This window comes from Onychostruthus taczanowskii, unplaced genomic scaffold (assembly GCF_017590055.1).
Source record: "Onychostruthus taczanowskii isolate IOZ18803 unplaced genomic scaffold, ASM1759005v1 scaffold55, whole genome shotgun sequence".
Lineage (NCBI taxonomy): Eukaryota > Metazoa > Chordata > Aves > Passeriformes > Passeridae > Onychostruthus > Onychostruthus taczanowskii.
In genome coordinates, this window is record NW_024503124.1 from 3,426,922 (window position 1) to 3,451,435 (window position 24,514).

The window sequence follows — 24,514 nt, forward strand, 5'->3', positions numbered from 1 at the left end:
GATGCAATTAAGAAATGATCAGTGGGCCTGGTAAAGTACAGAGCTACTTCACAATTAAATAAGGTAATTTCTAGTACAACGCATACTGAGAGAAAACAGCTCAAGAGCAGAAATGTTTTAGTCAAAATTAAATTAATAGATAACACGAGGGATACAAATTGCTATGAAACACTGGATTAACTGCTCGTGGTGAGCCATGCTGGGTAGTGAAATGCACAGGAACAGCTTCAGGGGAGCAAACTACAGAAGGGCTGAGCACCGCGGTATTTAAAACCCGATTGTGCATATGTTTAGAAAATGTTTCTTGCCTTGGTAACAATCTTGCATTATCCAAGGTTTTCTGGAGCAGAAAAGGGTGAGTAAAGCAACATTCTTGCACAGAACCGAATCTTTCTTTCTCAGATACACCGATAGTTTGCTGGAAGTCTGGAAATCACCAGTGACACTTCCAAGGTATAAAAAAAAAGTTAAACAGTGGTGAAAATATATATTTAGTAGCACATATTCCTGAAAATCTTCTTATGATGAGTTTACATGTCAAATCTTGGGACTCTTTCACCTATCTGTTGCCTCCTAGTGCATTCTATGTTATATTTCCAACAGCCTTTACAACAACATAAAGCTGCAAAGGGCTTCACTGCTTTTGACTCTTCTATTTCCATGCAATCCCTGTGAATGGGTCTCCCAAGCTAAGGGAATGGGATTTAGCTGCAGGTGTAAACATTTGTGTGGTTTTCTTCATTTGTCTTTCAATCCACCTCCCGTCCCACACAGGTACAGTTGCTTGTGCCACACACCTCTTAGTCACGTATCTCTTCATAAAACTAAAGTGGTAAGTCACCTATCTCTTAATAAAACCATATTTTCTTGTTCAAATAGATTTAATTAGGCAAAAGCAGTGTTTTCTTTCTTAAACATGCCTATTTGGGTGGAAATTGAATCTTGCATGATGCTCAGCCTCAGTGATGTGCAAAGTTTCAATGTCTTCCAAAACACATGCAAAATACCCCAAAGTTTTAAGTTTCTCTCCTCAGGCTTTCCCACACACTGTGGCTGCCAGGTCCTGGCAGCAACCCACCCAGAAAAGAGAGGAAGGTTTTCATCCCAGCACCTGTGTGAGAAGGCAGAAGAGCTATTATGACCCTTAAAGTGTTATGGTAGGAAACGTTGACCCCTAGAAAAGAATGCACAAATCGAGTAACCCCTTGCCCTGGGTGGCACAAAAATCTCCATGACACAGTCAGCTGACTACTGTGACCCTTACTTAATATTAATCCTTACTTAACAGCTAGTCCTTACTTCATCCAGTACCCCCAGGATGTGCTAAATAGTGAGGAAACCCCGGCTCTGCTCTAGGGAAGCCGTGCTCCTTCAGCACTCTGGAAAAGACGACCCTCAAAGTAGCAGAAGCCCCCTCCTCTCTGTGGGAGAAGACAGGGCTGCTCCCCGGGATTCTGGAAGCTGCCCCTCGGGATTCTGTGGAATCTGCCCTTCAGGAGCTCTGGAAGCCGCGGGGGCTTCCCCTCAGGGTTTCCCGCCCTCGGGACGCGATTTCCCTGAGGGTGCTCATCCCTCAGCGCGGTGCGCTTCTCCCCTCAGGTGTTCGCCTCTCTACAGGTGCGCTCCCCTCAGTGCGAACCTCACCCCTCGAGTGCAGTCCTCCACTCAGGTGCGCTTCTCCCTCCTCAGGTGTGCTCCCTTTAGCGACACAACCCTCACCTCAGGTGTGCTCCCCCCTCAGTGAGATTCCCGCTCCTCAGGTGTTCTCCCCCCTCAGGTGAGATTCCCGCTCCTCAGGTGTACTCCCTTCAGCGACACAACCCTCACTTCAGGTATGCTCCCCCTCAGGTGAGCGTATTCCCCTCAGGGACACAACCCTCCCCTCAGGTGTGCTCCCCCCTCAGTGCGCTCCCCTCAGTGACACGCACCTCCCCCCTCAGGTACGCTCCCCCCTCCTCAGCTGTGCTCCCCTCAGCGACGCAATCCTCCTCTCAGGTGCGCTCCTCCCCTCAGTGACACGCTCGTCCCCTCAGGTGCGCGCCTCTCCTCGGGTACCCTCCCCCTCAGCGGCACGCGCCTCTCCTCAGGTGCGCGCGCGCCGCCCCTCACGAGCCCGCCCCTCCCTTCCTTCCCCTCAGGCGCGTGCGCCGCCCGCCGGCGGGGGCGGGGCCTCGCGTTCGAACGGCGGCGGCGGCGGCGGGCGGGAACATGGCGGGGGCGCGGGCTCTGCTCCGGCAATGCCCGCTGCTGCTGCCGCAGGACCGCCGCGGCACCGCCTACGAGGGCTTTGTCACTGCCCAGGTACCGCGGCCCGGGCGCCGCTTGGCCGGTGCACCTTACTCCTAGGCGGAGGGGGAGAGCTTCCCGCCCTGCCGGGTCTGGGGAGGGAGACCGCTTCCCGCCGTGCCGCGCCTGGCTCTGAGGGGGAAGCGCTTCCCGCCCTGCCGGGGTTCCTGCCTGAGCCACCGGGAATGTGAACTGGGGAATGCCGTTTCCCTGCCCTGAGGGATCCCGCCGCCGTCCCGCGGGTTTGCTCAGGGAATGGCTTCCTGCTGCCTTCTGGGCTGGGTTAGCTGTGCTGACAAATGTGGTTTTGGGGCAAGGCTGAGTGTGCGTTCACGGCCTGTGGTAAAAGTTGACATAAATGACTGATGGTGGGTGTTTTCCTTTCATTTACTTTTGAGGCTTCGGCTGTAAGCGGCTGCCCTTCGGGAGCAGGGGCAGAACAGCGCCTGAGGAGCGGGAGAGGCGCGCTCCCAGCCCGGCTTTGCCTTCGCCGGCAGCAGCTGGGGCTCCTTAAAATATCGCATACACAGAGCTCTGAACGGGTGTATTTTAATTTAGAAATAGCATGAGGCTTTACTCCTCTAAGCAGATGGCAAAAGACATGGGCTCTGTCCGCTAGCATTGTCGAAAATGTAGTTGATGTTGATATTGAAAGGAACCTCTGGAGGTCCTCTGCCTTAAGTAGTTGCTTTAGACCATTTGCAGCTGGGTTTTGACTATCTCGACCAAGAGTGTGCAGCCTCTTAGATGGCTTGTTCCAGTTTCTGATCCCCCCTTAACTATTTAAAGTTGTTTTTTTTTCATTCAATTTAGGTGATGTTTCCTGTATTCCTGTCACTGTGTCACTCAGATATGGCTGTACCTTTAGTCTTCCATGATCCCTCTTTTCTCCAGGCTAAATAGTCCAAGCTCCCTCAGGCTCTCTTGGCTTGAGCTCTTGGTCACCTTCAGAGCTCCTCCCTGGATTAACTCCAGTATGTCCATGACCCAGTGCTCCCAACAGCAAGGTGTCCTCAGCTGGGGTAGGGTCTGGAATAAAAGTTTTAAGATCAGTTATCTGCCCCCTTTGCTTCGAGGCTTCACCAACTTTCTTTATTTCAGCTTTATTTTGATCATCCCATAAGAAAGTAGTAGGAGAACATCAGTAAGGACTGAAAATTCAAGTCGGAGGATTTAGAAGCTGCCCCATGTGGATTGTACTAACAGGAAAAAAAAAAATTATATACTTGGGGCTGCTTTTGTTTACAGTTTGTAAAACTCTGCTGGAATGTGCTGTGGATCAGTGCCCAAGGTTCTTTTTAGTGTAGTTACTTTTATGATAAGCATCTGTTTTGTCTTTTACAGGAGTTGAAGACAAACTTTCATGTACAGTAGCATGATTTGGATTAAATTATATGTTTTTGTCTTGTCCAGATTTGGATAAGGTTTATTTTTCTCCTGAAAGGTGTTATGTTTGCTTTATGAAATGTGATGTACTGAAGAGTTTTTCCAGATTATTGTGAATTAAAGGTTAAGAGTACTTCAGCTTTAGAATTAAAATCAACATTATTTGTTCCTGTCACTCATACTGCTTTTTATCCCTAAGGAAAGAGATTCTGAATAATATTCCTGAAAGACAGAAAAGACAAAGTTTCTTTCTTAGTAGCTGATCTGATGGGGAATCATTCCCACAAGTGTCTAATATTTTTCTTTTCTGACCTTCCTATTAACTAAATATTTCTTTTCAAGGGTAGAAACTTCCACATCAGGATACTGCTGCCAGTGGATTTGCAATTGAAAAATGCCAGGTAAGAGACTTTTATGGTAGCAATTTCTAAATGTGATGTAACAAAGTTAATTTTGATAAAAGCAATAATGGATATTAAAATGAATTATTCTTTTTTTCCAATATCGCTGTTATTAATTAATTCTCACTGGTTTCAGCTTAACCTTGCAACAAAATTGCACAGCATCAGTGTTAATAAATGCTGACAATAAGCATTGCCTATATCAAAATATTTTGTTGTTAATTAACTTTGAAACATGTTGTAATTAATTGGTTGTATTTACATATATGAAGCAATGTACTTGGGAAAAATTATATTTTTTTATATAATTTGTATTTATAGATCATTTCTATGTCACCATTTGGGAAACAGCAAATTCAGTGCAAAGTTGTAAATTTAAGCAATTATGTAAGTAATTTAAGCAATGATGGTTAACAGAGCTTTTTAACTTCGTTTTCTGTTTGCTGTTTCTATGTATTAATTGGTATGACCCAACTTTCTTTAAAAGCTCTGTTCTTATTTCTGTGTTTATCCCAGCAGTCTGTGGGAAGTGGGGTGAAAGAGGCTAATCCACAAATACATGGATGAGCCTTTAACTTCGTATTCCACAGTTCTGCCCAGGCCAGCCCGCTCCAAACTGGGAGCAGATGTGGCATTCCATAGCTTTATTACATCCTGGGCTGGGTAATTAAAACTGCATTACAGGTAACTTTGACATTTTCAGGTTATCACTTTTAAATATTAGTGTATTTTATGAAGTTGCACTCACAAGAATGATGTTGTTGTTTTCGGCACAGAGCAGGCTTTTGCAGGTTGATGCTTAATTTTTAATGGGCTTTGGCATGGTGACATTTGGAAGTTTTAAGTAACTGGGAGCACAAAACTCAAAGCAGTTCTGAAGTATTGTTTCCTTCCTTTGTTTTCTTCTAAGAAAAGCTGTTGTGTGTAGAAGGCTTTCTGCTCTCTGAAAAATCATGTAGTGTGAGTTTGAAATGTGTACAAAACTCTGTTTGTGTAGGATAGAGTGCAGCTGGCGTCTGAAGAAGATCCTGCATGGGTATCAGCACATTTTAAAGCAGGTATACAAGTTTAAAACCACTTATTTAAATATTATCATTAAACAGTCTTAAATCTTTGTTTATAATGATTTTTTGACATCTTGTCCTCATATGCCTGTTCTAAAAGGGTTAAAGAACCTTCCTTTCCTTGTAGAGCCAAGATTTGTTTTTAAATGCCTGAAGATTTACAAGTAACTGCAATGAGAAATGGATGGAATTTAGTAAATATTTATTTTTATTCAACTTTTATTCTTTTTTTTTTTTTGAGATCAGGCTAGAACAATTTTTAAGAAATGACTGATGACATATTTCTGGAATTTTTCTTTACTCTCTCAATTAGCACAGATTTTGTCTTTTTTTAAATGTATTTACTTTTTTTACAAATTGTTCACAATGCAAAGGAGAGAATTCACATTAATTATTAATATTATACTCAGTTCATTCTCGGGATCTAAATTACATCTCAGTACCCAAAGGAAGCTTTGGAGTGAGGATACAGCAGCCTCTGAGTCCCAAAGAATACTTTGTTTCCAAGAAGGAGCCTTTGCCACAGGTGCTGCTTGAGACACTGTATCTCATGGACGTGGTTTCAATAAATACATAAATGAGTGATGCCAGGGGGTGTTTCATTCTCAGTAAAGTTTCCTGGAACTTCTCTTCTGTAATTGGAGAATTTAAACATGTGGTATACACTTGGTCTTTTTTTGTGTTTGGTTTGACAATACCAGAAAAACAGTTGGGCTGAACCACCAGAAGTTGCAGAAAATTAACTAATCCTCTCTTTCCTCCAGAGGCTGCACAGCTGCCCAGATCTTGTCAGCTTTATGGTGGAGCTGAAAACTGTTTTGGTGAGTGGCAGAAAATGTGTGTGGGACATGGGGTGCTCTTAGAGCTTTGGGTTTCACTTTCAGTGTTTTACAGATTACTGTCCCATAGATATATAGCTCTTTTTTTATTTTTGGAAGAGGTGATTTTGTATATATGCTGTTCATGTAATATAAATATCCTTTAGGATTTTAAGTGACTGTATTCTTTGGAAGTTAGAGTGCTATAGAAAATTTAAAATCTCAGCAAGGGATCTCAGTGTAGAGCCATCCTCTCTACAGTGATTTTCTTGGAATTCCTGTTATTGTCTGGGTGGTAAAGCAGGCTTCTAATTATACAATGGGCTATACAGTCAGTGGATTGCTGAAGGTGCTTTCGCCTGATTAACAATTTGACAAATAAATGCAGAAAGCTTTTTCCTCCCCCCCTAATATTTCAGAGGCTGCTGTTTATTCTTCTTTTAAAAGTTTTTCAGGTCTGGGGTTGAAGAGTAGCAAACCCTTTAATAAACATGTAACTGGGAATTCTTATCTATTAGTAAAACATTCTATGGACATTCTTGCTGATGAATACTTCATCCAACCTACTTTACTTTAGGAATAAAACACAGGAAGTATTCTTCCAAACCACAGCAGAAATTCCTCCTGGCATTACACTGCTGCTCTGCTATGCTTGGAATAGGCCTGAATAAGAATGTCTGTTTTGGAAGGCTTTACAATAGTTATTCCAATCTATTTCCTACGTACACAAGCACTCAGGAAATGAGAATGCACTGAAAGTGTAATTCATTCAAAATAGCAAAATAGTGATTCTCAGTTCTTTACAATAGTTATTCCAATCTATTTGCCTACATACACAAGCACTCAGGAACTGAGAATGCACTGAAAGTGTAATTCATTCAAAATAGTGATTCTCAGTTACTGCAGAGAATGAAAACACTGACAATGGTGTAGGAGACCTGGGCAGGAATGATTATTAAATTTGTCTTATAAATTATATTTTCATTTAAATACATTTTATTTTAAATTATTAATATTTTTATTCTAAATGTCATAAATGTATGTGTTTTGTAAGCATAATTTTAACTCAAATGCATTTTCAAAGGACAAGTAGCACAACACAACTGAAACACCTGGTTAGGGCTTATTTTTCACAGTAACATTAACTTTTTATAAAAAAGTTCTTTTTGAAACCTTACTACATTCTTGATGAGTGTCTGTACCAAAACTTACTCCAAGGGATGCTGTGATGTTAAAATTGAGAAACTGATTTTGTTTTTTGATTGCTATGTAAAGTTTATATGTGTGTATATATATATGTATGTAAAATACAAGAAATATCATAGATGTGTTGTCTTTTGTGGCAGTGGAGCCCAGGAGACAGCTGTGGGCTTAATAGAACCTTCCTTTGAAATGTTCTTTCAGTCAAGATGCTTGACTTCAAATTTATTAGCTGAAAAAGAAGCACATTTGATATTTGCATCTGAAGACTCCGTTGTCAACATCTGTGGTTTTTTTTTTTAAATTGCAGATGTTTTCATTACCAGTATCTGAAGTAATTTACCAAACAGCTTCTTTGTCTGCTTTAGCTGGAGGCTATAACAAAACAAATGCAGTGTACAGTTAATTTTACATAAGCTTAATATTTCCGAATGAATTGCAAAAATCACATGGCTAAATAGATGCAAAAATATTGAAATTGCTCTTAATGATGTTTTTAATGTTCTTTTAAACAGGAAATTGCTTTAAAGAACACACAAGACCTGCACATCCCACGGCCTCCAGAATACTACTCCTGTCTTGTCAGAGATCTAGAAATACTGGGCTGGAATAGGTATGATTATTTTAGTTCTTAACAAACATCATCTTTAGAATATCTGTTCTTCTTTTGTATTTGTGAGCTGAACATATCAAATGTACTTGTTCTGTTCATTTACCCTATTCAGAAACTGATTTGGCTTTGTTTTAAATTAAAAACACCTAACAAACCTGTATCAACTGCAGGGATATTTTCTGTCTCAACTGAGCTAAAAGGTGATACACTACTAAGAAATCATTTCTTCTTTGACCTATAAACTACTGGTATATTAAACATATTTAATGTTCATATTTATAGTTTTCTTTTTCCCTATTCTTTACAGCTGGTTGTGACTAACCCTATAGATTATGGTTGATCATCATTTACCTTTATGCTTTCATAAAAACATTTCATACTTTTTTTAGAATTAGCATAATAATTTTTAAAGAACCTGCTCTTTTAGCACAAGGATCTTCTTAGAGGAATTTATTATTTGTTCCACAGAAAGGTAAATCTACCCAAAAAAATTCATAAGTGGAGGGGAGAATGTGAAAGGCTCTCAACCCAAAACTTTAACAGGTGTACCTTGTGCTAAATGGAATAAAGAAGCTTTAGGTGTAAGAAGAGTTTTGAGTTTTCCCACCTGATTTCTATATAGGTAAACAACATGTGATTAACACTAAATGGCAATTTCAAGACCCATTTTTATTTAAAGATTTGAAACACCCTTGAGAAATCAGCTGAAGTTTTTGTCAGTGGTTGCCATTGTTAATATGTAATTGTGCCATACTCAAATTTCACACTCAAGCCTGAGAATATTAGGTAAAAATTCTTAATCACGTGGGAAGTAAATTTTCAATTATGTTTGTTCTGCCAAAATGGATAAAAAACCAAAACGCCAACCAAAAAAAACCAAAATAAAACTAAAAACAACACCCAAAATCTTGAAGAAGGGTTGGAGAAGTTGGTCATTGATCAAAGGACTATGCTGCACATAGGGAATCACATCAGGTTTATTCTGACTTGGAAGGAGAATAACCTGGACAGGCAATGTGTACTCCATTAGCAAGTCACACCTTTGATTTCAGAGTGCTTTTAACACTGAAGTGACTCTCCAAGAAAGCCTTTTAACTGAGGCTGATTTTGAGTTGTAGGTGATGCTTTATTTGCATGGCAGTTAAGAACATCCTGCAAAGATCTTTCAGCAGAACTGCCTGTGTTTGGTGAGGGGCAATCACTGCTCACACCTTGAGCTTTATTTAAGGATTTTTCTTAGGAAAAAAACCCTTGCTTGTTGTGTACCCCAGATTTACTCATTCCTAGCAAGCTTTGGGTCGTGCTGGAATCTGTCTGCACCCAAATCCAGCTGAAAGATTGAAAGATTTGAGTGGGGGAAAGACAGATACTACTGCAGAAGTAAAGTTATAGGAAAGGCTCTTCTAATACTTTCCCTTAATCAAGCTGGTTGTGTCAGTGACAGTGTCCTGGGAAGGCAAATCATCAACTGTAGAACACCTGTAGGATTCTTATAACCCTCATGGGGATTCAGAAGGGTTGCCAGTGTCTCTTAAGTCCATGTTCTCTCAAATCTCAAAGCTCTTATGCTTGATACTTTCCCATTTATTTAATACAAAGTATTTTCTCCTCTGCCTTCTCCATTTCCAGGGAATCCTGCCTGGTCCTGTGCTCTCAGTCATTTGTGTGTCATGCTGGACTTCAGAGATTTACCTGAGGCTTTCCATCTTTATGCTGATTCCTTTTATTCCTTTTTTTTCCTTTTTTTTTCTTTTTTTAAAGAAAAAAATGGTAAAATGACAGAGCCTACAGAGGAATAAAAGTCTGTAGAAGTGAAGTATCACCTTTGTACACAATTCTTTGTGTTTATATAAAAAGTGTGACTTTAAACTAAAAGAATCCATACTTTTCTTATAAATCAAGATTGAAGTGGTTCCAAACAAGATGATTGTCAGAACAGGTAAAATCCCAGACACCTTGGTAACATACCTTTAATTTTTTGTTTTCCTTTGCTGTGGCTCTTTGCAGCACATGCTGCAGGCACCAGCTGTGCTTTGGTGTGGACCCTGCTGCATTTTTCACTGCAGTATCCATGCTGGGCCTTAGCTGCTGCTTTAGGAATCCCCAGCCCAGGAAGCAGCAGGTGGAGGGGTGCTATAGAGGTAGTTTCTCATCTTTGTAGAACTCTGATACATTTTTGAGGTAAAGTTGGAACAAAGCAGGAGTAATGACTTCTTTTTCCCCAGTTAGAGGAAGAATCCTCTAATTCTTTGAAGTATATAAAGTTTAACTGGCTCCAGTTGAATTACACTTTTATCAAGACTTGAGTTTCTTTCAGCTGTTGTGGAGAAATACTCCCAGAAATCTGCAGGTCTCCTTAATATTGCATTAATCAGCATTAAACATGAAATAATCTCTCTCTCCCTTTTTACTACTACTGCTGCTTTCTCCATGAGTATTTTTCAGTTCCCTCCTATTGAGGCTATTTCATTTATGTAGACAATTGTCTTCTTTTCACTTCCTTCCTAGGGATGTGCAACCCTTCAGTATACATCTACTTTTCTTCCACAAGCCTCTACAACTCTGTTGCCAGCTTCACTTGAGAGAACCATGTGACTTTTTCTAGTATGTTGTGGTTTAAAAAAAAAATAAATGTTGCTTAGGCCAGCAAGCAGATGCTCTCTCTGAACTCTTTTAGGCCTTTCCATCAGTCTGGGTGATAAGTTGTGCAATTATCTTGGACTGCTTTTTATCTTTACACAGGAATGACATAGTAAAAATGCCAAAATATCCACATGCCCAGTTTACTGGTAAATATATGGGGATGTTTGAACCTTTTTGGCAATTGTTGATGCTAGTAAGCAGAATCTAGCTGTAGAGAACAATATATTTTACAATTGTGTCCATCTTCATTGTGGTGGGAGACACAAACCAGTGACATCTTAAGCAAAGAGTCAGAACTTTTAAAACTTTTTCACATTTAGAATGTACTTTCTGCTTGCTAGGGTGCATGAATACAGTGTAAAACTGTCATGAAATGAAGGCAAATCATCATAAATAACTCATTTTGTACCTGTTCAGCTACTATTTTCTCCAGAAAATCAATTTTGGAATATGAACCAATATGCACTGAATTTCCCACAATAATAGCATTGATAATAAAAGAGAACTTCATTGAAGAGAAAAGCAAATCAAGAGCATAAAAGTCTCATAGAGTAAGAAACTGCAGAAATGGATCAAAGATTTGACAGGAAGTTTAATGTGTACATAAGCAGAGGCTGACAGGAACATGCTGTGTGTGTCAAAGGTTCCGGTGATGGAAAACTGCAACACGCTGCTCACTGACCACAGCGTGAGCCCTGACACACGTTGTAAATAACCCAGAGATATATGACTGCATTAAGCACTAGGCTGGTGTATTAACAGCAGTAAATCTGCAGCAGCAGAAATGCTTGGCATATAGGACTCCTTCTGATTAATATTTGTAACAGACTAATCAGAGTATTGCAGGCCTTTCAAACTGCAGGGCTCTGAGAGTTGTCTTCTCTCTTCCAGAGTGGCCTATGTGGACACTGGGCTGACCACAGTCAAGTTAAAAGCTGAAGACTCTTGTGGTCGACAGCATCTCATCACTCTCAAGTTGAATGCAAAGGTAAATTGATGTGGGACAAAATATCTTGAGGCTTCCTTGAAATATATCGATTTTTCTTAATTCATTAGGATTTTAGAGAGTTGGTTTGTTTGCCGGTGTGTCTGTTCTGCAAGGTAATAGGTCAGTTAATTTTTTTTTTCCCTTGAGTTTTCAGACTAACTATATTTAAAATTAATATTGGATTATGGTTATCTGTAAGATGCATCTGTGCATCACATGAAAAACACTCTGATATTGTACTCATTTTACTGGATTACAGACAAAGCCATCTGGGAGAATTTCCTTCATTATCACTCCATCCAGAGACTGTGCACAGAACAAGAATTAGAGGATGTTGGGTTGGTTATTAACAAGTCTTGCTGTTAAAGTCAGAGATGTAAAGATTCATGAAAAACTGAAGTCAGAAAAATTATTTCTTTTTAGTCTAAATAAATGTCTCATTTTGACAGTACTTGCAAATCAAACCCATGGCATTTGCAGAAACAGAAAAAATTTAATTCTTCCTGGTACTTATCACTGAACTCAAATTACAACGTTTCTTCATAGAATGTCTCATTTCAAGGCATAAATCTCTCACCAGAGACTGTGAATATCCAGGCTGTGTGGTGCCAATTGCCTGGCAATAACTGTTGTCTTCAGAAAATCAGTCCAGGGGAAAAAGGGATCTAAAAGTCTCAGGATGATGTTGTTTGGGACTATCTGTGGTCCATCATCTCAAGTTATAATCTTGAAAACCTGAGGAAGGGACATGGTATTGTAGGATGAAATCCCACCCTCACAGGCATCCTGTATTCCTTTACAAACCAGGAGGGTTTTTGAAAAGTTTTTTAGTCTTACATGACATGAACAAGTTTTACCTTTGAAAGGGAAAAGGAGGGGAAAAAATACTGTTTGGGAATGAGTGTTGCTCAAGTGAATTTTTAGAAAGAGTAAAACTGTCCTACATGCAGAGAGTAATGAGTGCCTAATTAATTTGCTAGTCAGTCCATTATTAAATACACTGATGGAAAAAAATTCATCTGGAAGTACAATTATGGCCTATTTATTGTGCAAGGGCAGGAACCAGGTTGTGTTGTTTATAAGGGATAAATATGCTTTGTGTGGCACTAGAATTTGGTGCAACCTGTTGCCCTAAGGCTTTCTTGCTCTTAGGACAACAGAAGTAAAGTATTTTAACTGTTTGAAAATATAAAAATGCAGAAAAAAATACAGTGCAATATTCCTTTTTTTTCCCAAGCAGCTGCCTTGGTCAAACTGGCACTGGTGCATTGGCTGGTTCAGTTCAGCCTTAACTTAGCACTGTCCTGTGGGAATGGAGATTCCCATTTTCTGTCCTTGTACAAACTCATGGGGTTTTTTATAGTAATAAAATAGCTGAATACTCCTCATAGCAGAAAAAGCACCATCTAACAACTAAAGATGTGTATAACAAAAAGATTAGATTATCAGACTTGTCTGTTTTAATAAGTAATCATCCTCTTTTCTTTTTTTTTCATGTTGTTTTCAAGTGTTTTTGATGATGAAGGATCAATTGCTTGTCCTTTTTAAACCATATCTGGCATCTAAACTTGCTAGACAAAATTTGTGTGTGAAATACTGTTTTGGTGACCTGGGGATTTGATTTGCCTTCATACACACAGACACTGAATTTGAGAAGACTTGGCTGAAGTGTTTTTTGGGAAGGCATTTCTTTTGATAACATGCTTTAATAAAAGTATGTTTATTTCTGTTATGCTGTTTCTTTGATTAAGATCAGTGCAGGAGCATTTCAGACCTCAAGGCTTCAAATAGGCCACTGAAAGGATTTGCCTGATGTGTAGTAATTAAGACACTTTGGTAATTATCTGAATGATCTGGCAAGGGCTATGAAAATGCTTTCTCTAGATAAAGTTAGCTGCATACTCAGAAAACCAACATAAATATTGTATTTAATAATTGCTTAAATTGGCCTAGGAAAAATAGGATGATTTCTGACACACACATTTGATTATAACTGTAATAAGCTAAGATGTCATGGAGTTATCAAACCTTTTATAGTTTGGTTTTTTGTTTTTTTTTTATGTAGCCTTTTACAAATTGTTCTTATTGTTATCCCTTAATTTGGATTGAGGTTTTTTTTTCATTTTGTGTCTGTGTTCACTCATCTCCTTTTAAATAGTTAAGTATTCTACATTACTTTCAGTTTTAAAAAACAAAATATTGCCATTCAGAACAAATAGTTCAGCTTAAACAAAAATTAGCTCTTGACTCATGGAAGGGTTGTTTGATTTTTAAACTTTGCTTTCTGGTATGTATAATTGAGGGGAAATTTTAAAAAATATTTCATGCTTTGTTTCTTAAGGTTTCTTTAATGTTGCTTTGTGACCACTGAACACAGAAAATTGTGATTTTCTAAATACTGATATATAAAACATTTACATGTAGCTTTCTTCTTTAAATGATAATTAACATTCATAACTATTCCTGAAAATGCTTTACATACTGCTTCCTCTCGGAGCCAAATTCTCAAGATGCTTGAAGTGCTCATATTTTGTTATCAAATTTGGCAGCTGAGTATCAGTCTGACTTTAAATCACTAAGGAAAAAAAACCTAAACAATTTTCTTTCCCTCCCTCAGTATCCCACAGAACCACCAGATTGCCTTGTGGATTTTCCTGTTCCATTTGCTGTTTCCTGGATGCCACAGGTAACTGCTGGACTAGGCAGCTTTTTAAAATAAAAATACACATGCAATGGAGGGGTGGTAACAAGGGGTTGGCTTTGGTTTTTAATTCCAGCTTTTCTCCCTGTGTGCATTTTATTTCTGTACATGCTCATGAAAATGTAATAGCACTGAATTCCATATTCCTTATCACAGTACCTTAAGTATCTTCCTTGCCATGAGATATATCTTGCATGTTGTATGTACTGGTTGGGGTTTTTTTAGTTGTTCATATGACAGAAAATTGTCTAGGAATTATGGTGGGAAAGTGAAAAGGAAGTGAAATGTAGAAAAATTGTCTTCTAGAAAAGAAACACCCTCTGAAGTTGACAGACATTGAGAAAAAGAGTTGGTTATCCTATAGAGTTTTCTCCAGTTTGTTATCTTCTAGAGTTTTATAACTTTTCCAGTTATAATCAATATAGGAAAGTATTTAATGAAATTGTAATTTCTTAGTTTAACTGATATTGCTGCTATGAAAAACCACACTGTCTTTAGTGGGTCTGTCACATTATTTCATGTACCTTTCTTCCTGAATAGTGCATGTGTGCTTTATTAAATGAATTTCAATGTGTCCACTCAGATGCAAGTTAATTTTAATTATATGTAGAAAATAATTGATATTTCATTTAAATTGGGAAAATAGTTTTTTTCATAAATAATTGCGCTGATAATTTTAATTCTCACAAGGTTTTCCACCTAGCAATAAATAACAACTTACATAGGGAGCATGGCTGGGAGGTTGCAGCAGGATGAGTTTAAGCTGGGCATATAATTTTTCTGCAGAGCTCAAGGTTCTGTTTGTCACCTCAGACTCACCAATATTGAGAGAAAATAACTGCAAGAATCAACCACTGCAAATGAAAAATGTATTTATTTATGTAGTTTTAGATTTTGATTCTCTGATATGGTTTGGAACAGTTTAAATAAATGTTGTTCCTTTGAATTTTACTGGAGTCCCTACACTCCGGCCAGGATTTGAAGTGCTGTTTTTAACCTCAAACTTAATACATATTTTCAACAGTGTTTTATTAATTTTACAGCCTTGCAATTTATGTTGCCTCAAATTAACAACATTTCAAACATCCCTGACAGTGACTGCCTCTCTGTGTTTACTATTAGTAATTTTAAAGATGGACTCGTGTTTTAATAAAATGTTCTGGAAAAACCTGACATGGAGCAGCCTTTGACAAGTGAAAAATGGGGGTGGATATACTGATATCCACTGGCACTCCAGCCAAGGAAAAGTCCTCTGTTAAAAATACAACACTCTGATGCTTAAAATCTTTTTCCAGTTAGAATTACCTGGGGACTATTTGAAAACATGAGCAAACGGTGTTGTGTGTAAGTGAAGAGCCTGTTCTGAAATCATGAGACACTAATTCCAGCTGCAGAGAGCCTGCTCTAATCCTGAACCAAATAACAGCACAGAGAAATGCTTTAAGCTGCACGGCAGCTTTTGCAAATTGACCTTTTGTGTGGGAGTGACATGAACCCAACACTTGTGGGGACAAATGGCTTTGGTAATTGTGTAAATTGTGTTTATTTTCCAAATGTGTGGGAATCACTGCGGCGAGCAGCCCTCACACCGTGATAAAATACGGGTTAAGCTTAGATAATGCTGCAGCACCACTGGCAGCAGAATTCAGCAGGTACTCAAGTGCATGAAAATTTTGGTTCCTAAAAGGGAAAAAGAACAGGCTACACCTCTTCTCTAGTGAAATAACGTGGTGTTTTGGTACCAATTGGTCTTAAACTTTTAATATTATGCCTTTGAAGTATAAATTGACAAGGCTTACCTAAATTGGTGCAATGGCACCGTTAGAATATAAACTCCTATGAAAGAAAATATAAATAGATTGCAGGTAATTGATTTTTCTTTCCCACCCCCTGTGTGTGCTGCTGCCTATTTCAGGCTCATGGATTTTAAACTTGAGGGGTTGTTGGGTTTTTTTTTCTTCTTTTTTTTTTTTTCCTTCCGTATAATAATAGACATGGCTTTATGGCATCCATATTAAAAATGGGTAATTTTCCTTATGGTCCCTGTCTTCCTGCTGGGTTGATAATGTTTTGATGTATTTTTCTTTTGCTCTGATGAGAGGTCTGCTGCTGCTGCTCTGACATATTCATTTGGATGAATAATTATAACTTGCACAATGTCAAGCTGAAGATGGTGGGGTTTTGTGCGTCATGACAAGCCCAGTAGCCAGTGCAGGTGTCTCACAGCATGAGCAGCAACAGCCAGTGGATTCTGGCTCAGAGGAGACGTTTTAGAGTAGTAAGAAATCAGCACCAAGGGCAATGCTGCTGCTGCTGCTCCTGCTCTAAGTGCCAAATAAATGCAGAGTGCTTCTCAATGACAAGTGCAAGAACATCTACTTATTTCTGTTATAGCCTTTTTCTAAAGAACCAGATAAACGTGCTGTCTCCAGTTTTAGCACATGCTGGAAGTGCAGCTCTGCAGAATCAGGGTGTCTCACGTCAGGGTGAGGTTTCCAGACTGACCACTGCCCACCTGGCTGGCTACATGAAGGTCACAGGAGTGGAAATTAATGACTAATGAGGTCGTGCAGCAGCCAGCAAGGAAACAGGAATGCAAGGTGCAGAAGGTGGAGTGGTGGGAATGAGATTACTCCTGGGTTATTTAGATGAAAACACACTAAAAAGCATCGTAATTGTGCTTTTTCTTGGCAAAGGAACTTCACAGGCACCAGCTGTAAATGCAGAAAATGGAGATGGTTGACAAGACACTTTATAAAGATTTCAGGCTTGTGTCTTGGCTTGATTTCTGTTAAGGAGAGGGGAAATTGTTAAACTGCTGTTGATGAGAAACTGTTTCCAAACAAATCTAAGGAATCATAAATTCTTTAGGTGACCCCTTTTCCATTTAATGAATGTTTGCTTTATTAAATTGTATTTTATTTATGAATAAAAATTTATGAAGGGCAAGGAGGTAATGGTACCTATATTTTAGGCTAATTCACCTTTCTTATTAGGGGGCTTTGCAATTGTTTTAATTTTGGATAAGCAAATTTTTTGTTAGGAAGAATTTACCCAAAAAATCTCAGAATAAAGATTGCATTTTTATCTGGTTTTGAAAAATAATTTGCTATTAATTGTTCTGTATTTACCTTAATTGGAACTTTTTTTACTACCATTTGATTACTATTTAGTTCATCCAGGATTTGGAGCAGATGCTTGAAATTTGGCAGAACAGCCATATAGATTGCAGCACTTCTTAGAAGTTCCTGAAAGGCTTCATTGGCTTTTTGGCAGGCACAGACTTGATATTTTGTCTTTATTCTCCCCAGCCTCTGTGGCTCTAGAAATAAGAACCAAGAGTAGGGGGAGATTTTTTTTCCCCCCATTCTTTCTTATTCCTTTGATTGGAGGGAATGGTGTATGGGCAATAAGGGTGGGCTTGGGAGAGTGTTTGAATTGAAGGAAGAAAGGAATTGGCATGAGGAGGTCCTGGTGATGAGGGGAGATGAGAGTGCAGAGGATAGAAATGGAAATAAAAAGGTTGAGAAATCACATGATACTTTCCTGGTAAAAGACAAGGCGTGTTCCCCTTGGAGACAGGGAGAGGTCCAGAGTATCTGATTTTCCCTGGACAGAGTCAGTGGTGTCAGTGGATGTGGGATTCATGGATCTTACAACAGAGGTGACATTGGGGTCACAGTTCCTGGGACCCAGCAAAGCCAGTGTGTTTATGGAGGATGGAGGAACCAGTTTGGCTTTGGGAGTGCTCCTACAGCGAGGGTGAGCGGCACTGACAGTCTGAATGAGGAATGTCTTGTTTTCCAAGGAATTTTGACATATTTCACACACATTCTAATTCATTTGTACAGGGGGACCATGAAACAGAGTTGTGCTGTTTGACATTATTAACAATGGTCTTGGTGTAATTTAGACCAAAGAAAAGTGTGATCTCAGCCTGTTCTAAAAGTGCTGGGCAGCGACCAAAAATTAGTTGGTTAATCAAATAAAAAGGAATCTTGGAGTTTTCATGGTTTGCATGACAAGCAGGTGATGTATTTAAATAGCTATAGATGCATTTACGTATAGAACAGGAGACAGCTGGTAACTTCAGTGAAGCATGCAAATAAGATCAAATGAACAGTGTAGAAAAAAAAAAAGATTTAACTACCTTTTTAAGGAACATCATTGAAAAATTACAATTAGTATTAAAATTAATTGGATTTTAAAACTTATCTGTGGGTTATAATCCCTTGATGTTTCTTTTTTCTAGTGAAACCCTTTGAATTCCCGGAAGATAAAGATAAAAATGATTATTAGAGGATTTATCTGTATGTGATATAGAAAAATGTAAAAAATCAAAATGGAAACAACTGTTGCAAGTACCAGAAAATTATGCTATTAATTTAAGTGTCATCAGAGCACAAAAGATCACATTTCAGGACTGTGTGAAAATTATTAAAATACTGGAAATAATAGTACTTAAGATGAAGATACTATACTCTAAGATGTGGTTAAGTGACTGACACTATTATATCACTTCAGGTATTATAAAAGTAACAAAATGCTTTTAAAGATAATAAGCGTTACATTTTGAGATTGGCAGAATTCACACTTCTCTGCTTAGGTGCTTTCCTATTTTAATATAATTTAACAACAGCAGGAAAAAATGTAGCATTTTATTTCCAAGCTACGCAGTTTCTTTCTAAAATACAATGCACAAAATATAAAAAGTTATTATGTAGAAAAATTCTATTTCTTCATCTGAGAACACTCAGATAACTTGCTGCTCTTAGTCCAGGTGAGAAAGGGAGAATATAATCACTACAGATTAAAGCAAACCATTCCTTCTGTATTTTGTTTAATTCATAGAAAAATACCTGTCTGAGAACAGAATGTTTAATTTGCTTTTTCTTTTGAACCTCAAGATATCTGAAATCTGTCCCTCAATGGGCATCTGCACCTGCAAAGGGTTCCCTTGACCACCAAGTGTTTTCTCCTCTTGCAGAACTCTTTTCCTAGGGGAATGGTGACTTCTTTTTGCCCACTGATAATTTCAAAAGATTTCTTTTGCATTGCTGGCCTGTATGTTGTCCTGTCTAATGAAAGATATTTCTGATTCCGTGTAATCCACTCTCAAATATTGAAATCCCCTACGTGTAATCCTCTGCTTATTAGATGGTTTCTCCTTTTTGTGCCTTATTTACAGGGTTTGAAAGCTGATCTTAAGCACCTGTTTTCATACTGCTCAATTCTGAGACAATGATGAGGTTGTTAGGTGATATTCCATGTTTTATGTTATCACGATACACTGGAACACACACATGGATTTCAACACTCCTTAAATGAATAAATTGGTTATTAAATATACTTTCAGGCTGTGGTGGAAACTCAATGAAATCTGTTTGAATTTCTTGTTTCTTAGAACTCCTTAACAGACATTTACAATCAGTTCCTGGCAGCATTGGAGTCGCTGAAGGAATTCTGGGATGCCCTTGATGAAATCGATGGGAAGACATGGGTGCTTGAGCCAGAAAATCCCACACGGAGTGCTACAACCAGAAGAATTGCAATAGGTAGGAAAAGATTTAAAGGGATACAGTGGATTTGAGAAGTAAAACTCAGGCAGCTGTTTTGTTTTGCTTGTCTCATCAGATGGTGCTTCTTTGGGTTTGGGAAAGGAAGAGCAGCACTTAAAACCAAAGACAGAACTCCTCTTTTGCATATTAAAAAGATAACTTTCCATAACAGAATGCTGATCCTGTTTGGGAAATTCATTACAACTTTCTGGTGTCAGATAAATTAAAATTTTTGCAGGAAAACCTTGTGTATTTGTGAATTATGAACATGGAACTGTCAACAGCTGAGCACTTACATGGTAACCCTAGAAAAATCAGTATTTATAAAAAAGCAGCTTAGATGAAGCCCTTACCTCAGTCACAAATTCCAGTTTTAAACTTTAGATTCATCCTATCCTGGAGTGGAAGGGAATATTAGAGTGCAGCCCAAGGGGAAAAAGGGGATTAAAGGAGGCAAGGGGAAAGGACAGAAATAAAAGAGAAGAAACGAGGCTTCCCTGTCAACACCTGAAAATGTACCTCAGTTTACATGCTGATATCTGGCATTTTAAGGTCTTAATATACATAGGATGAGGAATTTTATAATTATATAAAATCCACATCACCAATAGTAAATTGTAGAAATGTGAGAATACAGAGGACCCACGTTGTCCCTGACAGCTGTAGAAGGAGGGAGGAAGGAGCAGGAGGGCAGCTGCTTCATGGGAGTGGAGGGAAGGACAGGAAAAGTTCAGCAAGTGGTTGGAATGATGTGGGTCAGACACCACTTTGTGTGCAGGCAGGGGGCTGTGTCCTGGTCCTGCTGCCCTTTGTCACAGGCCAAGAAAAGGGAAGAAAAGCCTCAAAAAGTGCCTTGGAGCAGCTGAGCAGAGGAGGGATGGGGCTTTGAGCCCTTTGTTGTCAGGCACAGAGAACCTTCAGCTACCTCTGAACTTTGATTTCATTCATTCCCACCTCTTCCAGGATGGAAAGCTTAACACAGCTTTAATTACAGAACAGGTTGGGTTTTACCTGGGTTTGTTCAGAAGAGGCTCTGCTGTGATATTTTGGAGCTGGATCCAGAGCACCACTGAGCTGCTTCCCTCTGAGGAACAGAGCCCTTCCAGGGATGGTGGGGGGTCTTGTAAAGCCAAATATTTGCTGTTTCAAAAATACAGCCTTGTTGTCTCAGTCCTGGAATTTGCTGGGGAGGGGACTGACTTCTGCTGCTTAATATTGGGTTTGGACTTCTCTTTTTGACTATAAAATATGGAGATGAATTAGTAAGTCACATGTCTCTACCTTTAAAGTTTCACCAAGATTCTGGATGGCTGTTGTCATCTAGCTTGGGTTGAGTATGTTTCTTTCTGAATAAGTGTAAAGGTTAAGCCAAGTCTAAAAGAAACACAAGCCTGACAGATTTTATTAATCAGTTGCTATTTTTAATTACAGTTTGTGAAAATGTAAATATTTGATATATACTGACATTTTGTACAATCATTTGGATGCCTCCTAACTTTGTTATTATTTATCCTAATGAAACCCAGCCTGAGATAACCAATTTAAAACTACCTTTGAAAATGGTTCCTTTTTCAAATCCTTGCAAAGCTTCCCCATGGCCTTGCTTTCTCCTTGCAGGGAACAATGTCTCAGTGAACATAGAGGTAGATCCTCGCCATCCAAACATGCTTCCGGAGTGTTATTTCCTTGGAGCAGATCATGGTAAGGCAACAAATTCCACTGGTTTCTCCTCTGAACTCAGATCTCTGGTCCCAATCCCTCCCTGGAGCCTGGGAGACTCACTGGGGTGATGCCAATGTTTCTGTCTGTTGTTTGCAGAAGTGAACCCTCTGAGAACTAAACTCAACAACAACATGCACTTGTGGTGAGTGTCCCCCGTAAAGCAGGCTGGAAACCCAAATGGTGTTTGCAGTTCCTCGTGTGGATTTTTCTCTCCCCTCTCCCACCCACAGGGATCCAGAAATCAGTTTGTTACAGAACTTGAGAGAGGTCCTGGGAATTGATTTTCCATCTCGTGCTGTGTTGGAAAAAAGCGTAAGTTGGTTTTGGTTAACGATCAGTCGTTATTGCTGAATAAGTCACATTTAAATGGTCACTGTGTAAGAGCCAAGGACAATCAGGGACTTTGGAGAGGTAATTGGATTAATTCATTGTCACAAGGACTTCTGAACTTCAAGCAACAGTTGTCAGAGCTTGTTAACCTTTGATTAGAGGTGCACACTTCCCTGTGGCCTTCATAGCAGTGAGGGCATTCATAACAGGCTCCACTATTAAAAGGAAGAGGATGTTCCAGAGTGGCTAATGAGATGAGGAAAATCCAAACATTCTGTTATGGATGTTGATGACTTCAGTTCTAATTAGGTGGAGCTGGAGAGGGGACAAGAGGCCATCCAAATACTGGCGCATTTCAAACAAACTGGGAACTAATTTTTGACAGTGCTTTAACATTGGATTACGAGCTTTGCTTTCACTCAGGAAGCTTCTAAATTAAGATCTGATCTGTGTCTAATGTTAAATCATAATGAGAAGTGATAGTGGTTAATAAACAAAAAGTGCCCAAAAGTATGAAAATGCTTGTTGAATGAGATGTAATTCAGTAAGGGATGAAATACAACCCAGTCAAATCTTGCACACCTAGAACCCAGTGTCACTCTAAGCCATTGTGACATAAACATGTATGTCTTAAATGCAAAAAGTAGTCATTCCAGCCAACAAAAACTGCAAAAGCAAAACCACAGGTGAAGGTGTTTGTGTGTGAGCAGCCCAGCCCTGCCTTTCAGCTGTGCTGTTGTGTTCCAGGACTTTGCCAAGGACTGTGGGATCTGCTACGCCTATCGGCTGGACGGCAGCACGCCCGACCACGTGTGTGACGATCCTCGCTGTGGGCAGCCCTTCCACCAGGCCTGTCTCTATGAGGTACAGTGAGCACTGGCACAATCTGCCACGAGCTGGCACGTTCTGGACAACCAGCACTGGCCACTTATTCTGCATTAAGCAAGAGCCCATAAGGAACATCGTGGCAGTCACTTGTCCTGTCACCCCCAATTCCTACGTGAGCTCTCTTGGAAAGGGAGCCACAGGCTGACTTTGCATGCACCCTGTCAGATGTTCATCAGCTGAACTCTGGTAATTAATAGATGTTTCTTAAATTGGAGATGAAACCAATGTGACTTTTAACCCGCTTCTTGTGTTGCAGTGGCTACAAGGCCTTCCTACCAGCAGACAGAGTTTTAATGTCATCTTTGGTGAATGTCCCTATTGTAATAAGGTAAGGAAATCCAAGGAGTAGGAGTGAACTGGAGTGGAAGAGGCAAATGTGTCAGTGTTTAACTGAAGGTTTTCTGACACAGTATAAAGACAGTCCCACACTAATGCCAGAGAAATTAAAGACCACACTCCATTGTATTTAATGATACTTTTTTAATGCCGTAACAAAAGGTTCAGTTACGAGCAACAAAAAGAATCCCAACATTTATAACAGAAGCCAACACAAATAGTTCAGAGAATCCATAACTATTGAATGCAGATGAGAACTTGCCTGTACAAGGCGTGTACTGACAGGATTATTTAAAAACTTCTTTTTCAAGCCGCTGACACTGAAATCTTCAATGAAGAAACTCTAGGAAAAAGCTGCATGGTGGGAGCACCACTGCACTCCCACTGAAGACACAGGAACAACAACATCAAAGCAGATACAAGGACAGGGCAATGAGCAGCAGAAGCACCAGAACAGCTGCAGTGTAGGGGTAGGTTTGATCAGCAAATGCCAGCCTAAACACAGCAGAGAGAGAGGGACGAGTGGTGTCAGCACCAGCCTGGGATGCTGCTGCAGGAGCTGGAGTTACAAGGTGATTGTGTTTCTTTTGGAATTCTGAGAGTATTCTGTAGGGGTCAAATGGTGGCAGCTCTCTTGCAGTGTCTTCCTGCAGGGGAAAACAAAGCTGTGATTATAAAGCTAATAAGAAGTCAGATGTGAATCAAAAAACCAGAGATGCCATTGAGGTATTTAAGTTATTTAGAGAAAGTATTATAATTCTTACAGAGTCTTACCTCTGGAATTTGCACTTGTATGGATATTGTATGGTAAATGTGTAACATAAGGCATGGTTAAACACCTCCTGAAGAGACATCTATATTTACTATTGAAGTCTACAGCTGAAAACCTTTGACTTTTGTCCAAAAACATTTAATATATTCAGTCTCTGCTGTGTTCCTACTAATAAAGGTTTATCCTGGAAACTCAAGACATGATTTTAAGGGTGAAGGTGCTGGTTTGATTTGTGTAAGTTTTGCATTTCACAGTGAAGCTGAACTTCTGCCCACCACAAGGAACATAAAGTTGTAGAGTGGGGCTGGTTGTGGCTGGCCAGGGGTGCCACATCTCCAGCAGCAATGCTGTCCTTGGCCAGCCTCCACCTCTGGAAGGGATTCCCAAACACCACAATCCCACTTCTCACTTAGCCAAGACTTGACTCTTTTCAAATGCCCCTCAGCACCAGGGACAGCTTTGGTTTCCTACAGAGCTTTCCATTACCAAGCTCCTGAATTACTTGAGAGGAATTCTGCAAAATGAAGCTAAGCGAATCCTGCCTTTTTTCTGTCTCCACTTTCTCATTTGAATGGCTTAAATGTTATCTGACATCCATTTAAAGTCCCCCCTATTATGCAGAATATTCACTGAGTACCACAGAATGGTTGTACATAGAAACAGCACCTTTAATCCTATTGGAATAGCAGCTTTTCCATTAGAAAAACTAAATCCAAACACAAATATCATCTAACCACCAGCCCAGTGACTGGTCTCTTTTCTGCAAAAAAACTTTACATTTGAGGACTAGGAAGTAACACTGGAATGT

At 39.5% G+C, this 24,514-nt stretch overlaps 2 protein-coding genes across 6 annotated transcripts in view; one reads left to right on the forward strand and one right to left on the reverse strand.

Annotated features, from left to right (window-relative positions):
- Nucleotides 1–2,207: 2,207 nt before the first annotated feature.
- On the forward strand, nucleotides 2,208–23,898 carry FANCL (FA complementation group L). Of its 2 annotated transcripts, XM_041417261.1 has the most exons (15): nucleotides 2,208–2,301; nucleotides 4,015–4,073; nucleotides 5,071–5,131; nucleotides 5,902–5,958; nucleotides 7,671–7,768; nucleotides 11,303–11,399; nucleotides 14,017–14,091; nucleotides 16,808–16,816; nucleotides 19,505–19,655; nucleotides 21,276–21,359; nucleotides 21,477–21,522; nucleotides 21,611–21,692; nucleotides 22,458–22,574; nucleotides 22,855–22,926; nucleotides 23,246–23,898. In XM_041417261.1, the coding sequence occupies exons 1-15, from the start codon at nucleotides 2,209–2,211 to the stop codon at nucleotides 23,279–23,281; spliced, it is 1,137 nt and encodes a 378-aa protein (XP_041273195.1). In that variant the 5' UTR covers nucleotide 2,208; the 3' UTR covers nucleotides 23,282–23,898. The 2 variants fall into 2 exon arrangements, with proteins under 2 accessions (XP_041273195.1, XP_041273193.1); XM_041417259.1 differs by lacking the exon at nucleotides 16,808–16,816 and having other exon boundaries at nucleotides 14,017–14,085.
- VRK2 (VRK serine/threonine kinase 2) overlaps nucleotides 23,059–24,514 on the reverse strand; it is a 37,061-nt gene continuing 35,605 nt past the window's right edge. For 2 of the 4 annotated variants that reach the window (XM_041417255.1, XM_041417258.1), the window contains one exon: nucleotides 23,059–23,581. In XM_041417255.1, the coding sequence (XP_041273189.1) occupies nucleotides 23,342–23,581 (240 nt within the window). In that variant the 3' untranslated portion in view covers nucleotides 23,059–23,341. The remainder of the gene's footprint in view (nucleotides 23,582–24,514) is intronic. The other 2 variants (XM_041417257.1, XM_041417256.1) reach the window with 1 other exon arrangement.

Bases quoted from the DNA above. Each gene is read 5' to 3' on its own strand.
- FANCL (XM_041417261.1), top strand. From the start codon at position 2,209: ATGGCGGGGGCGCGGGCTCTGCTCCGGCAATGCCCGCTGCTGCTGCCG. The intron at 4,074-5,070 runs GTAAGAGACTTT...CTGTTTGTGTAG, and splicing joins TTGCAATTGAAAAATGCCAG to GATAGAGTGCAGCTGGCGTC. The intron at 7,769-11,302 runs GTATGATTATTT...TCTCTCTTCCAG, and splicing joins GAAATACTGGGCTGGAATAG to AGTGGCCTATGTGGACACTG.